This window comes from Trichomycterus rosablanca, chromosome 4 (genome assembly GCF_030014385.1).
Source record: "Trichomycterus rosablanca isolate fTriRos1 chromosome 4, fTriRos1.hap1, whole genome shotgun sequence".
In the NCBI taxonomy this organism is placed as follows: Eukaryota; Metazoa; Chordata; class Actinopteri; order Siluriformes; family Trichomycteridae; genus Trichomycterus; species Trichomycterus rosablanca.
The window spans coordinates 612497-628823 of NC_085991.1; the positions used below are offsets into that span (position 1 = coordinate 612497).

The 16327-nt window shown below is 46.4% G+C and overlaps 1 protein-coding gene across 1 annotated transcript in view; it reads right to left on the reverse strand.

Annotated features, from left to right (window-relative positions):
• The window catches only part of nfatc4 (nuclear factor of activated T cells 4), a 24498-nt gene extending 15122 nt beyond the window's left edge, over positions 1–9376 (reverse strand). The window contains exons 1-6 of the mRNA XM_062992871.1: positions 8933–9376; positions 5712–5881; positions 3461–3943; positions 1900–2075; positions 1627–1789; positions 1–84 (exon numbers count right to left, since the gene is read on the reverse strand). The exon at positions 1–84 is cut by the window's left edge and continues 17 nt beyond it. Of these exons, the coding sequence (XP_062848941.1) occupies positions 1–84; positions 1627–1789; positions 1900–2075; positions 3461–3943; positions 5712–5881; positions 8933–9017 (1161 nt within the window). The 5' untranslated portion in view covers positions 9018–9376. The remainder of the gene's footprint in view (positions 85–1626; positions 1790–1899; positions 2076–3460; positions 3944–5711; positions 5882–8932) is intronic.
• Between the last annotated feature and the right edge of the window lie 6951 nt (positions 9377–16327).

A 16327-nucleotide genomic window follows, 5' to 3' on the forward strand; every position in this document is an offset into this window, starting at 1 on the left:
GGGGTGTGGCCGGATCGATCTGTCGTCGGCGGTGCCCACGAAAACCTGTAAGGAGAGCGGCTGGCGCTCCGTATACCCCACCAACTACAGGAGGAACAACATAAACCATCATTTCATTTATACAGGAAGCAACAACCCAAACTAATGACAGGCCTGGCTCACAGTAGGCATTCCGATTCCTCACAATACCGATTTCCAATCTCAGAATGACCACATTTGTAATATCAGTGCTCTCTTTATTACTTCTTTTATTCCCATAATAAAATACCACATCCAATATTCCCTTTCTCGCTCATAAAACGACCACATCTGACGTCTAAACACTATTTTCTGATATTAAAATGCTTTTTTTTAATGTCGAAATACCAATTTGTCGCCCTTTTCTAGAGATGCAGACGACAGTTAAAAATTGATTCACATGTGTAACGATTCAAATCAGTTTACACGTATAATGAATCAATATTCACTTTAAACAGCAGAGGGCGCCGGCACTATTCACCTCGCCTGGTTGACGTCACTACAGGGTTGCCAGGTTCGGAATTTTCCAGCCAGATTTATTTATGTGAGGATACTTTCTTTAGTTGTATTATTCATTTATTTATTCAATGTGGGATTTATTTCATTTCGGTTTTTTTACATTCATTATTTAGATAAATAAAAGATAAGCACAATTACAGGAGTTTGTTATATCTTTAAGAGAAATAATAAAAGGAAACTTTGTCATCATTAGTCTTTAAGTTAATTTTGTTTAAAAAATCGGGAAAAAATCGTATCGTGAACCCAGTACCATGAATCACATTGCATCGTGGGTAGAGTGTATCGTTACATCCCTACCCTTTCCCAAAGCCAAAACGACCACACATAATGTTTTTAATCTCAATATTTCCTTTTCTAATTGTTAAAACCATTTCTGCAAGCAAAATGTTCTTCTCTAGCAATAAAATGGTGGGTTTTTTTCCATGTATAAACGCCCTTTTTAGTAAAAAAAAATTTTTTTATGTTCAACAACAGCCGTTTATTTTTTTTTTGTGCTGTTCATGGACCCTGGTGCTGCTAAAACCTTCAGGAATATAAAGAAAACCTTCCGGACTCAAAATCCTGGAGCTTTTTTAATCATCTAAAGTCTAAAGAGTTCCTAAAAAACTAAATCTTGATCATGATTAAAGTCGTATCTTATTCACGGACCACGATATAAAACCTGCTGTGAATTTCAAGCTTTAATGTTTGTGTTTAGCGATCTGACTCACGTTTACTGGTTAATCTGCACTATGAGGCGTCCTAGGGATCCTACGGCAATTCAGTTAGCAATCGCTTACTCAAAACGTCCAAAATGTGGAAGAGTAAAGCAGCAACCAATTCTGTGGACGACCAATTTTGGTATTAGACGGAACATGAAGTCTCGCACCGTCGCTGGATGTTCCAGGTTTACGTTTAACTAGTAATGTCGCTGTGCTGCGTATCGTAGCTTCATTTATTCTATCATTTAATTTATGAGTGAAATTTTATGACGATGTGAAATGTGTCTCTTTTCTTTATAAATCTGTGATTTAGAATTTAGTGGCGGCTCTATTTATGAGGAACACAGGAACACCACATCATGTAAACAGCTGGATAATTTGGTTTGACCTTGACCACAGGATGCCCCCCCGGCGACGCCTTGACGGCTCCTCGGCTTCCCTCCGTCTCATAATGGGCGCGGTGGTGCGGGCGCGGCTGGACGTCGATCCGCAGCTCGAACTGATCGAACTGGCACGGTAGCGGCCAGTCCAGCGGCGGCAGAGCGTTCGACCTGCGGGTTCACATGGTAAACAAAATGATCGCGTCCCAAATCACACACACACACACACACACACACACACTACAACGTAAACCTGGTGTGGTGTAGTTCCTCCTCCGGACCTGAAGATGGGGCTGTGGGCGCTGGCTCGCGTCCTCCCCCAGCCGAGCGCGTTCGGCACAGATAAGTAGTCCATGCCCATCGCCGTAGGGTCCCTCCTAATCTGCCCCAGGTCTGAGGGGGGGCAGGGGGCGTTTGGGGAGGGTATCTGCTCCAGTTCCACATCTCTGGAGGAAACCTGTGTTCATAATTACACACAAACAGTGAATATAATACATCAAACATATTTGTAGTGTCTGAAGGTGGCAGCAGGGGGTGCTGTAGCTTCCCCAGCACCCCTCAGCACCCCCTGGCTTCGCCCAGCACCCCCAACTACCCAGTCAGAGCAAAGTACAGGCACATTTTTCTGTTTTTAAATAAACAAACTCGTCAGTATTTTCTTCCAAACTCAAAGCACACGTGAAACTTCCTCTCGGTTCCTCGGGGGGGCGCCACCTCCCAGGCCATAATGCCCCGTTTCAGTATTAAAATGCCCGCTTCCCAATGCCCCATATTTAGGCATCTAAACTCCGTGCCTGATTTGGAACAGTTTTTATATCAGCCGGCCGGGTGGAGTCGCCACGACTGGCCAGCAGAGGCCGCAATTGCTTCAGAGCTGAGATTCAAACCCATTTACATCTGCAGCATTTAGCAAGCAATTGAGGGCCTTGCTCAGGGGCCCAACAGTCACAATTAAGCAATGGTGGGGCTTCAAAAACCATCTGATTACTAGTCCTGTACCTTAACCACCGAGCTACAACTGCCCTGCTTTTTTTATATCAGCCGTCCGGGTGCAGTTGCCTCAACTGGCCAGCAGAGGCCGCAATTGCACCAGCGATGAGGAACCCTGTTTAGTGACAATTTGGCAATAGTGGGGCTTGAACCATCAACCTTCTGATTACTAGCTGAGCTACAGACTTACTGTCTTAAGCACTTATTCAATCAGGGGTGCTGGAGCCTATCCCAGCTTTTCAATGGGCGCAAGGCCCACAGTAACATCCTGTATGGGACACCAGTCCATCACAGAGCACACACACACACCTATAGGGCAATTCAGTGTCTCCAATTAACCTGACTGCATGTTTTTGGACTGTGGGAGGAAACCGGAGCTCCCGGAGGAAACCCACACAGACACGGGGAGAACATGCAAACTCCGCACAGAAAGGACCCGGACCGCCCCGCCTGGGGGATCGAACTCAGGACCTTCTTGATGTGTGAGCTACGACTGCTCTGCTTTTTAATATTTTTAATATGCAGTCGCCTCGACCGGCCAGCAGAGGCCGCAACTGGACCAGAGATGAGGAGCCCTGTTCAGCCGTTATCAACCAATCGTGTGTCTGTGCAGGCGCCCGGCCGGCTGATAGCAGAGCTGAGATTTAAAACTCGAGACCTCAGCACATGACCATTTGATGGGGCTTAAACCAGTGACCTTATGATTACTAGTCCAGTACTCTAATAACCGCTTGGCACAGTCCCTCCTGGTGCAGCCCTGTAGGATTGGGACGCCCGACATGCTCATGGCCGGGTGTCCAAATACTTTTGATGACGTGTGAATGAAACGGAGCCGAGCGTTACGAGACTCACCTGCTCTAACGAGGTCTTTCTGGTCTTCTGCGGGATGCTGAGCTCGATGTGACCCTGAGTCTGAGGGGCGGAGTCTCCCGCCTCCAGGTACTGCGCCTGCTCCTCGGAGTAGCTGCTCCGGCGCGAGTGGCAGGGCGACGCCAGGGGCGAGTTGCGCCGCTTCTTGCCGCCGGGCGAGGTGGGTCGGGACGAGGGCGAGAGGCAGAAGTGGGTGGCGGCCTCGCTCAGCTCCTCCTCCTCCACCAGGAGCGATTCGCAGCTGGAGGCGGGGCTGAGCCAGCCACGCGAGGAGGGGCTGGAGGCGGGGCTGGGGCTGAGAGACCCCGCCCCCGTGCCGCTGTCCCGGTAGCAGTAGGGGTCCAGCAGGGGCAGGTAGAGGCGGTCCCGGTCCCAGTAGTGCCCCCCGTCCGGGGCGAAGTCGTCGTCGGGGGAGATGGTGGTGATCTGGATGCTGGGGCACTCCAGCACCCGAGACTCCGAAACCTGAGGGACACACACACACTTCAGAGCACTGGAACTGGTCAGGGTTGCGGTGGGTCTGGAGCCCGTGGGGGGAAAACACTCACACCTAGGAGTGATTTAGAAAGATCAATCTACCTGCTGGCATGTTTTTTTAAGAAAGTAAGGACTACCTCGAACCTAGAAATTAAGGACTACCTCGAACCCAGGACTCTGGAGCTGTGAGGCACCAACACATTCATTTATCATCAATAATGTATCCTGAAGAGGGGAATCAACCAATCAGGAGGCATTTAGAGCAGCCAATCCACCTGCTGGCATGTTTCTGAGAAAGTAAAGACTAAGGTATTGGCAGCAAACACAAACATAAAGTACCTGGAGCCCTCAGTCGAACCCAGGACTCTGGATTCAATTATCATCAATAATGTAACCTGAAGACGGGGAATCAACCAATCAGGAGAAATTTGGAGCAGCCAATCCACCTACTGGCATGTTTTTGACTAAGGTAGCTACAGCAAACACAAACATAAAGTACCTAGAGCTCTCGAACCCAGGACTCTGGATCCGTGCAGCACCAACACATCCATTCATTACTAATAAATGATGCTGCCCAGGTACAAAAGGGGGAAAATGTATCCTGAAGAGGGGACTCAATCAATCAGAGGGTTTTTAGAGCAGCCAATCCACCTACTGGCATGTTTTTGAGAAATTAAGGACTGCAGTAAACACGTGTAGGTCTGGAAAGAAAACATGAAGTACCTGGAGCTCATATACCCCTTTTCCACCAAAAAAACCCTGGTTCTTGAACCGGTTCTGTTCGGGTTTCTCTGAACCTTGGTGTTCTGTAGAGAACCGACGCGCGTTTCCACCAGTTTTTGAGAACCGAGCAGCGTCATCATCGGTGGCGTTACTTAATGAAAGTTAAAGCAGTAATATCATGGTGGAGTGTGTGGATTATGTGTGAGCGTTTGTGCTGCTGTTACAGATGTTTGTTTTTATGTAAAAAGCAGCGATCTAACTATCGGTGATAAGAAGACGTGACGTGTTTGTCTCAGTTGTTGTTTTATTTAGTTCATTAACGTGAGAAGAGTTTTGTGCTTCGGTTTCACCGCGACTCTCGGCACAGATAGCCGATTTACTCAGCGCTCGACTCGAGTGATAAAACATCATTAAAGTTCCTCAACATGAACAAACATCTGTGTGAAATAACCATCAAATCTACTCTATAATACCACGTGTATCTGTGTGTAACTGGATTTACTTCTCGTGTGTTTATGCAGCTCGGGGAGATGAAAAAGCTTCACGCTTTATTTATCACGTTAAGCGAGTTCCGTTCTGTCCGGGTCACTTTTATCTCGTAATATCTCACAGTTCATCTTTTTTAAAGGCGCTTTGAAAATATCAGCGGCAAACTGGAGCAACATGTGATCAGGTGAAGTTTAAAAGATAAAAATGCAGCATTAAGCTCCATACGAGACAAACCCAGGAGTCTGGAGCCGTGCTGCACCAACACGTTAATTTATCATCAATAATGTATCATGAAGAGGGGAATCAGGAGGCATCTAAAGCAGCCAATCCACCTGCTGGCATGTTTGTCAGATGTAGAAGAGGTTAACCCTATTACCAGTAAAGTATAACGTTCCGATTACGATCTGTGATCATTAATATGTAAATATCGTGATATAACAGTATCAGGACACACCTGTAAATAAAAGTGGGCGAGGACATGGGCGGAGCTTCTCCTTAATTAGCCCCGCCCTTCGTTATTATATTGATAATGAATGAATCTCACCTGGACGGATCGGGCGGGGAGGCTCTCGTACGTCCCGCTGAACTCCCTCACCAGCGCTCTCCTGGGGGGCGGGGAATGCATCCCGGCCCTGTGATTGGTCGACAGCGGCGGCGAGGGGACGATCCCTATTGACTGGATGATGTGCCCGGCGCTCAGGTGGCTGTCAGGTGCTGGACACAGGTAAACGTATAAGTACACACCTTTCATCTCTATCATTAGAAGGAAAAAAAAAAACGTGTCCATCCCGGTCAGGGTCGCGGTGGGTCCATGCTGACTCGCTCACTCACTCTCTCACTCACATTTATTAATATTCAGAGCAGCCAATCCACCTTCTGCATGCTCACTTGATCCCGGAACACCTCGAAGGAAACCCACACAGATGTAGAGAGAACATGCTAAACTCATCACACATAGTGACCCAAGGCGAGGACCAAACCCCGGTCACCCTGGTTTCTCTCAGGTACGGCCAAAAGTATGTGGACACCTGACCATCATCCACAGCACTGTTATACAGTTATACAGTTTTCAGTGAGATTTTGGAGTGTGTCTGTGGGAATCTTTGCTCATTTAGTGGAATGAGCATTTATGAGGACAGGCATGTTATGTGTGAGGGCCTGGCTCATAGTCGACATTCCGATTCATCCCAGAAATGTTCAGGGCCCTGCCAGCATCGTACCCGGGGGCTGGAAGTCATGCAGGAAAGAAGATTGAACGGTCCTTCCCTAAACTGTTGCTGCAAAGTATGTAAAGTGGGAGCCTAGTGGTTAAGGTGCTGGACTAGTAATCGAAAGGTCGCTGGTTCAAGCCCCACCACTGCCAGGTTGTCACTGTTGGGCCCTTGAGTGAGGGCCAATTGCTCAATTGCTCAGACTGTATAGTGTCACAGTACTGTACGTAACTTTGGATAAAAGTGTCTGATAAAGAGCTTTGGGCTATCAATCAGAAGGTTGAGAGTTCGAATCCCGACTCTGCCATGCCGGCACTGTTGGGCCCTTGAGCAAGGCCCCTAACTCTCTCAGCTCCAGGGCTCTGACCCCAGCGTAACAAAAAAACAAGCTGGGATAAGTGAAGAAAGAATTTCACTGTACTGCACACGTGTGTCTGCATATACGACAGATAAAGCCGTTCTGAGCGTCCATGTAAAGCCTGGTCGGCTGCGTACACGCCAGTTCTAGCATGAGGACAGAAAGCCGCTAACGGGACGGCGTTCTGGACGGAGGAATTCTCCTGAAAGGATCTGGCTCCGTTAGAGCGAGTGAATTCCTCCCTAATCAGAATCAGCTCGGAGGAAAACGCCGAATTAGCCCCGGACGAGCGACTGAGGGAGGGAGGGAGGAGCGGGGCTCCACGCCGGCGCGGCCAGACCGCGTAAATAACGGCTAACCGGGCGCAGAGGCGCGTTCGGAACGGAAAGCTGGAGCCAGTTAGCCTAGCTTCATTCCAGAGCGGCGGATGGAGGGACGGAGGGCGAGCGCGGCGGTGTGTGTTCACGCTCGCTAAACAGAAACGCAGGGTTTGGTCCAGATGGCAACGGTTAGCGCTACTCACACGCACAGCTGATTAAAACCATACACACACACACACACACACACACACACACACTGAAATACACAACAGGGCCAAAAGTATTTGGACGCCTGAGCGGGAGCTTGTCGGACGTCCCACAACGACTGGAACAGACGCCGCTCCTCTGAAAGAGTGTGCCTGTGGGAATTTGTGCCCGTTCAGTCACAAGCTGACCTCATCTGTATGTATACGGCCGGGCGCTGATTGATCAGTCGGTGTTCCGGTTCATCCCAGAGCTGCTGAGTGGAGCTGAAGCTTTTCTTCACGTCTTTATAGAGCTCACTCATGCTGGAACACAACAGGAAAGGTCCTTCCCTAAACTAAAGGGGCGTCCCAATACTTCTGGCTGTATAGTCTCCATCATGAGCAGCTTTCTGACCATCAGTGTGATTGAAACGTGTTTAATTAATTACAAAACTACAACATCGTTAATTAAAGTCTCAGAGGAGCTCAGCGTGTGACAGCCTGAGGCTCTCCTCGACCAGCAGGCCGGGGGAACTGAGTATATCCAAACAGTCTCACCTGAGCAGGTAAATCAGCCTCCTGCAGGTGAATCACCTGATCCGAACGGTACGGGGAAGGTGGAGTGTGTGTGTGGGGATTTCACACCAGCTATAAATGGTGGATCTATAATTCTGCATCTTTAGTGCTTCAGGTACTGAGAGGTGCAGGAGCTGAGATCATCATCAGAAGGTTCAAGTTCAAGTCCCAGCATCACCAAACTGCCACTGTAGGACCTTGAACCTTCTGTGTTTTTAATTTCTGATCCAGTGACTATAGCTGTACGTGTCTGTAGTTCATAGATTTATATTATATTAGTTGTATTTTAATATTCTATAAAGAAAAAAAACATTAATATTATAGTATTATTATTATTATTTTCATGATGATAATGATTATTATTTTATTTATATAATCATTAATTAATTATTTCTGTTATTATTTTAACTATTTATTATTTTTATTATTTAATTTTGTTGAAATAATTTTTTTATAATTTATTATTTTCATTAGTATTATTTATTTTATTTATTATTTTTTATTTATTTTAATTTGTTGTAATTTACATTTGTTTTAATCTTTTTTATCATTTATTATTATTATTATTATTATCATTATTATTGTAAAATTATTGTTTTTTGTTATTTTATTTATTTATATAATTATTTTATTATAATGAAATTATTATTTTTAACATCTATTAATATTTTATTTTATTGTTATTATTTTATTTTATTTACCATTGTTATTTAACCATATTGTAATTATTATTGTATAATTTATTATAATTAATATTGTTGTTATTAATATTATTGTTGTTGTTATTATTATTATTTTATTTCTTTTATTTTTTCTTATTATTTAACTTGGTTGTAATTTGTCATTATTATTATTACTTTATTTATTTTTAAATTATTATTTATTATTATTTAATGACATTAAAATTATTATTATTTTGATTTTTATCACTTATTACTATTATTTTTATTTAATTGTATTTGTTCGTTTTTATTATTATAAGTTTTATTATTATTATTATTATTATTATTAAATATTATTGTTATTACAATTATTATATATTTTTATTATTATTATATAAGTTTTATTGTTATTATTTATTTATGATAATGATTATGATGATGATTGTGACTGACCTGTGGTATCCGCTTGATGTTGCTGATCCTCCTCGAAGATCAGTTGGAAGTCCAGCTCTCCTTCCTCCCATCCGGAGCTGCTCATCCTCACCCCGGATCAGCTCCAGAACCTCCAGAACCTCCTGAAGCTCTCTCTGCTCCACCTCAGTGTGTCTGTACAGAGCTTTAATCCTCCTGATGATGTGAGATGATGTGATCTGGGATCTCCATGCAGCTCTCGGTCCTCCTCATGGCTTCATGCTGCAGATCCTTCAGAACTCGGTTCCTCTGGATGGATCCCAGATTCCTGCTCTCCTCAGAAGTTCTAGAACTGGTCGTGGTTGCAGGCTGGCATGTCTGAGGAGTGGAATAGATGCTAGATGTTCAGACAGACAGAAGGAGGGTCGCGGTTCCTCTCACACGGAGCCTTTAATGCACTTTTCTTCTTTTCTTCTCTATAATTGCTCTGGGTGGATTCCTGTCTTCCTCTCGCTCCGTTACTCGCTTCACTATTGGACGCTAGAGCTGTCAATCAAACTCATCTCGTCTTTCTCATCCCGCCCCCCGCCGCCGTCCTCGCTTCTCATTGGTGGAAAAAGTTACAGGCGTAAAGATAAAACTTTTATAAATATCAGATTTTAAGAATATACGTGTTTATTATATATGATTTATTTATCTATATTATAATGTTATAAGTTAAATGTATTAATGTAATATTTATTTATATTTATTTAGGTGAGTTTTGTGTCGGACTGGAGGAGGTCTGGTTCTCATGACGTGCTGAATTCTCTCTCTTTTATTCTCTCTCTCCCTCCACCCCCCCCTTTCCTTTCCCAAATCCTGCCCTCCACCCCTCTCCTCCCAAATACCCCCCTCTACCCCCCTCTACCCCCCAACCCCCCTTCTGCCCCCCTTCTGCCCCCCTCTCTCCTCCCACTCAGACAGATCTGCTTCTCATTACACTGCAGTCTGCGCCCTGTCTCACTCTTATATAAACACTGATCACTCACTCACTCACCCACCCACTCACTCACTCACTCACTCACTCACCCACTCACTCACTCACTCACTCACTCACCCACTCACTCACTCACTCACCCACCCACCCACTCACTCACTCACTCACCCACTCACTCACTCACTCAACCACCCACTCACTCACTCATCCACTCATCCACTCACTCATCCACTCACTCACTCACTCACTCATCCACTCACTCACTCATCCACTCACTCACTCACTCACTCACTCACCCACTCACTCACTCACTCACCCACTCACTCACTCACTCACTCACTCACTCACCCACTCACTCACTCACTCACCCACCCACCCACTCACTCACTCACTCACCCACTCACTCACTCACTCAACCACCCACTCACTCACTCATCCACTCATCCACTCACTCATCCACTCACTCACTCACTCACTCATCCACTCACTCACTCATCCACTCACTCACTCACTCACTCACCCACCCACTCACTCACTCACTCACTCACTCACCCACTCACTCACTCACTCACCCACCCACTCACTCACTCACTCACTCACTCACCCACTCACTCACTCACTCACTCACTCACCCACCCACCCACTCACTCACTCACTCACCCACTCACTCACTCACCCACCCACCCACTCACTCACTCACTCACCCACTCACTCACTCACTCAACCACCCACTCACTCACTCATCCACTCATCCACTCACTCATCCACTCACTCACTCACTCACTCATCCACTCACTCACTCATCCACTCACTCACTCACTCACTCACCCACCCACTCACTCACTCACTCACCCACTCACTCACTCACTCACCCACCCACTCACTCACTCATCCACTCATCCACTCACTCATCCACTCACTCACCCACCCACCCACTCACTCACTCATCCACTCACTCACTCACTCACTCATCCACTCACTCACTCATCCACTCACTCACCCACCCACCCACTCACTCACTCATCCACTCACTCACTCACTCACTCATCCACTCACTCACTCATCCACTCACTCACTCACTCATCCATTCACTCACTCACCTACTCGCTCACTCACTCACCCACCTACTCACTCACCCACTCACTCACTCATCCACTCATCCACTCACTCATCCACTCACTCACCCACCCACCCACTCACTCACTCATCCACTCACTCACTCACTCACTCATCCACTCACTCACTCATCCACTCACTCACCCACCCACCCACTCACTCACTCATCCACTCACTCACTCACTCACTCATCCACTCACTCACTCATCCACTCACTCACTCACTCATCCATTCACTCACTCACCTACTCGCTCACTCACTCACCCACCTACTCACTCACCCACTCACTCACTCATCCACTCGCTCACTCACTCACCCACCTACTCACTCACCCACTCACTCACTCATCCACTCACTCACTCACTCACTCACCCACCCACCCACTCACTCACTCACTCATCCACTCACTCACTCACCCACTCACTCACTCACTCACACGCTCACTCACTCACTCACTTACACGCTCACTCACTCACTCACTCGCTCACTCACTCACTCACTCACACGCTCACTCACTCACTCACTCACTCACACGCTCACTCACTCACTCACTCACTCACTCACTCACTCACTCGCTCACTCACTCACTCACTTACACGCTCACTCACTCACTCACTCGCTCACTCACTCACTCACTCACACGCTCACTCACTCACTCACTCACTCACACGCTCACTCACTCACTCACTCACACGCTCACTCACTCACTCACTCACACACTCACTCACACGCTCACTCACTCACTCACTTACACGCTCACTCACTCACTCACTCACACACTCACTCACTCACTCACACGCTCACTCACTCACTCACTCACTCACACGCTCACTCACTCACACGCTCACTCACTCACTCACTCGCTCACTCACTCACTCACTTACACGCTCACTCACTCACTCACTCGCTCACTCACTCACTCACTCACACGCTCACTCACTCACTCACTCACTCACACGCTCACTCACTCACTCACACGCTCACTCACTCACTCACTTACACGCTCACTCACTCACTCACTCGCTCACTCACTCACTCACTCACACGCTCACTCACTCACTCACTCACTCACACGCTCACTCACTCACTCACTCACTCACTCACTCACTTACACGCTCACTCACTCACTCACTCGCTCACTCACTCACTCGCTCACTCACTCACTCACTTACACGCTCACTCACTCACTCACTCGCTCACTCACTCACTCACTCACACGCTCACTCACTCACTCACTCACTCACACGCTCACTCACTCACTCACTCACTCACACGCTCACTCACTCACTCACACGCTCACTCACTCACTCACCTACTCACTCACTCACTCACTCCCACTTACTCACTCACTCACTCACACGCTCACTCACTCACTCACTTACACGCTCACTCACTCACTCACTCGCTCACTCACTCACTCACTTACACGCTCACTCACTCACTCACTCGCTCACTCACTCACTCACTCACACGCTCACTCACTCACTCACTCACTCACACGCTCACTCACTCACTCACCCACTCACTCACTCACTCACTCACACGCTCACTCACTCACTCACTCACTCACACGCTCACTCACTCACTCACACGCTCACTCACTCACTCACCTACTCACTCACTCACTCACTCCCACTTACTCACTCACTCACTCACACGCTCACTCACTCACTCACTTACACGCTCACTCACTCACTCACTCGCTCACTCACTCACTCACTCACACGCTCACTCACTCACTCACTCACCTACTCACTCACTCACTCACTCCCACTTACTCACTCACTCACTCACTCACTCACACTTACTCACTCACTCACTCACTCACATTCTCACTCATTCATCCACTTACCTCCTCACATATTCATTCACTCACATTTACTTACATTAATTAACTCACTCACTCATTTATTCACTCATTAATTTACTCACGTACACTCACTCACATTTACTTACATTCACTTACATTAATTAATTCACTCACTCCTTCCCTCATTCATTCACTCTCTCATTTACATTTATTTACTCACTTATTGACTTATATTAATTAATTTACTTACTCACCTTCTAACTCACTCATTCATTCACTTACATTCACTCAGTCATTCACATTGGCAATGGCAGACGTGGAACTTGCCACCTGCAACCTTCTGATTACTAATCCAGTACTTTAACCACTCAGCTACCACTGGCTCCACACTCACACTCACTCATTCATTCATTCACATTTATTTACTCACTCATTCACTTACATTCATTAATTTACACCTTCACTCACTCATATTTACTTACTCACTCACACTCTTTTACTCACTCATTCATTTACATTCACCCACTTACATTCACTCACTCACTCATCCACTTACATTTATTTACTCCTTTATTCACTTACCTTCTCTTACCTTTTTACTCATGCATTCAGTCATATTCATTTACTCACATAAATTAATTCACTCACACACATTCACTCACTCACTCACTCACATTTATTTACTCTCACTCATTCATTCACTTAATTCACTCACCCACATGTATTTACTTACAGTACATTCACTCCCATTTACTCACATCTCACTTTAATTTATTCACTCACTCACTCATTCATTCACTCATATTAATTTACTTACGCATTCACTCACTCAAATTCACCCACTCACATCCACTCCTTCACTCTCTCCTGCTCTCTCACTCATTCATTCACTCATATTAATTTACTTACATTTACACCTTCACTCAAATTCACTCTAATTTACTCACAATATCTCACTTACAGTTATTCATTTACTCCCTCATTCACTCACATTCACTCCTTTACTCTCTCAGCTCCAGTTTTCTCAGGTAGCAGCTACACACTCTCTCAGACCCTCATGTAGAAGCTGCACTTCAGCACTTTGTTCCCAGGGGGCGCCAGACCTCCACACTCCATCAGTCTGGTGTAACCTGCCGGTACAGCAGAGGAACCGAATGTCCATCATACAGCTCTCTCACCTCCATAAAAACCATCTGCTCCTCTAATACCACGTTCTCACTACACGACTGGATCTCTTGTAATCGGGAGTCTTTCAAGTCGGTGTGTATTTCACACTACACGACTGATGGGTGATAGGGGGTCACACACTACACCATCTATCACCAACTGGAATCACAGGCGAGCTTCTCTGCTCTCCCAAACTACGTTTAGTCACAAAAGTGAGAAGTGACGAGGGGTTTAATGACAACAAGTAGCGAGAGATCAAAGTGTGTGTGCTGATGTGCAGCGTAAAATCAAAGAGGGAAAATAAATGAATCTGAGTGGATTTGGCAACACGAGCAGCAGGGATTGTTCTATAGTGAGTTGGAGGTTAATAAATATTGTTTGCAATGCAGCGTGGGTGTTTTGTAGAGAACGATCAGGCCAGAAATACTGTAAAGCTTGTGTGTGTGCTGATGTATTCTGATATAAACTATATTACGCCCCTGTCCCACCTGTTTACACTCCTCTCCTGCGTTTCCCCTCACATCCTGCGTTCTCACTGGCTGTTCGACACCGCACTCACTGCCAGTCGGGCAACTCAGATCCAGATATCTGACAAGCTAGAAATCTCGCTTCGGTCGCCAAGCTCGGATCGAGTTGTTGAGTAGTTCACACATAGCGATTGAGAGCCGAGTTTCGTTCACTGAGTGAACGCCGAGTTGCTCTCGAGCCGACAAATCTAGCGCCGACCAGTCGCTGAGCGAAAATCGTGTAGTGTGAGCCAGGTATAACACGAATGCAGCAGGAAGAGTTTATTATTAAGCGTTTATTATGAATGAGTCTGTGTTTACTTATAATATTTTAATGTTTCGATTTCAGGATGACGTGATTACTGATGAACACTTTTGTTTAAAAGCTTCCACGATTCTTCTCTGCCGGCTCCATCGCCGCTTCTCTTTATAGCTGAACCAGCTGGGATGCGGTTGGCTAGAAGGATAACGAGGTACACGAGGGTCGTCGACACCACTGAGCCGCCGTGGTAAACCGGGCAGTAAATCCCTGCGTCCTGGTTCCGTTTTGATCTGCGCTCCAACACGTGTCCTTTTATAGGTCGACGCCTCGCGCTACAACCACAACAGTCGTCGTCTGCGTATTAAAGGCTTCCGCTCGGGACGAATCGGGACCCTCCTCCAACATCTGATGCACAAAGCGTGCCAGTCCAAAAGTTTACCAGCACCGAGGTCCGGGTTCGAATATTAGCAGTGCTGTCTACCGGTCAGGAATCTACACACATACACACCATAGGACCAAAAGTATGTGGACACCTGACCCGTTCCATTCCAAAACTGTTTGTAATAATATGCAGTTTGCACCTCTGCCCTTTAATTTGCTCCTATTACAGCCTGATTTCCACAGGACTTTGGAGTGTGTCTGTGGGAATTTGTGCCCATGGAACACAATACACACTACACATTTCCACAGTGAACGTTTACACTTACATATATTACAGACGTGTGTATCCAAAGAGGGACAGAGGGTGGTACGATGGCACAGTGGGTAGCGCTGTCATCTTAACACAAGATGGACCTGGGTTTGAATCCCTTTCTGTGTGGAGTTATGCATGTTCTCCCTTTGTCCATGTGGGTTTCCTCCCGCAGTCCGAAGACCTGCAGTCTGGACAACTGGAGCTACTAGGCAGTTGTAGCCTAATGGTTAAGGTGCTGGACTGGTAATCAAAAGGTCGCTGGTTCAAGCCCCACCCTTGCCAGGTTGCCACTGTTGGGACCTTGAGCAAGGCCCCTAACCCTCAATTGCTTAGACTGTATACTGTCACATTACGGTAAGTCGCTTTGGATAAAAGCGTCCGCTAAATGTAAACGAGAGGACCTGGCAACCTGTCTGAGGTGTTTCCTGCCTTTCACCCAATGAACTGGACCCACTGCAACCCTGACCAGGATATAGCAGTGGTAAAATCGACACTAAATGAATGAATCCAAAGTATCTCAGAATTGTGACTGAACACAATTTGAATGATCGAGGGTCGAGGTTCTCGCTCAGAGGTCCAACAGTGCCAGTTTGTGAGTGCTGACAGACCTGGAACACAGTGTAATGAAGGCACAGTGACATCACTGGTCCAGTTTGGTCCGATGCTTTTATACAGAAGTAGTTTTGAAATGAAGGAGGGATTTTGTTCCGTAGCCAAACACGAGTGCTCCTCTTTACCCTGTGAGGAACATTCCACAGGGGCGAGTGTGTACTTGTGTTTCTGTCTTCACACATAAAGCCATGTTTCCATGTCAGATCTACACCCCCCCCCAACCAACACACCCCCCAACACAGTTCAGGAGCATTAAAATCACATGAACACGTCACGTTCGTACAGACGTAC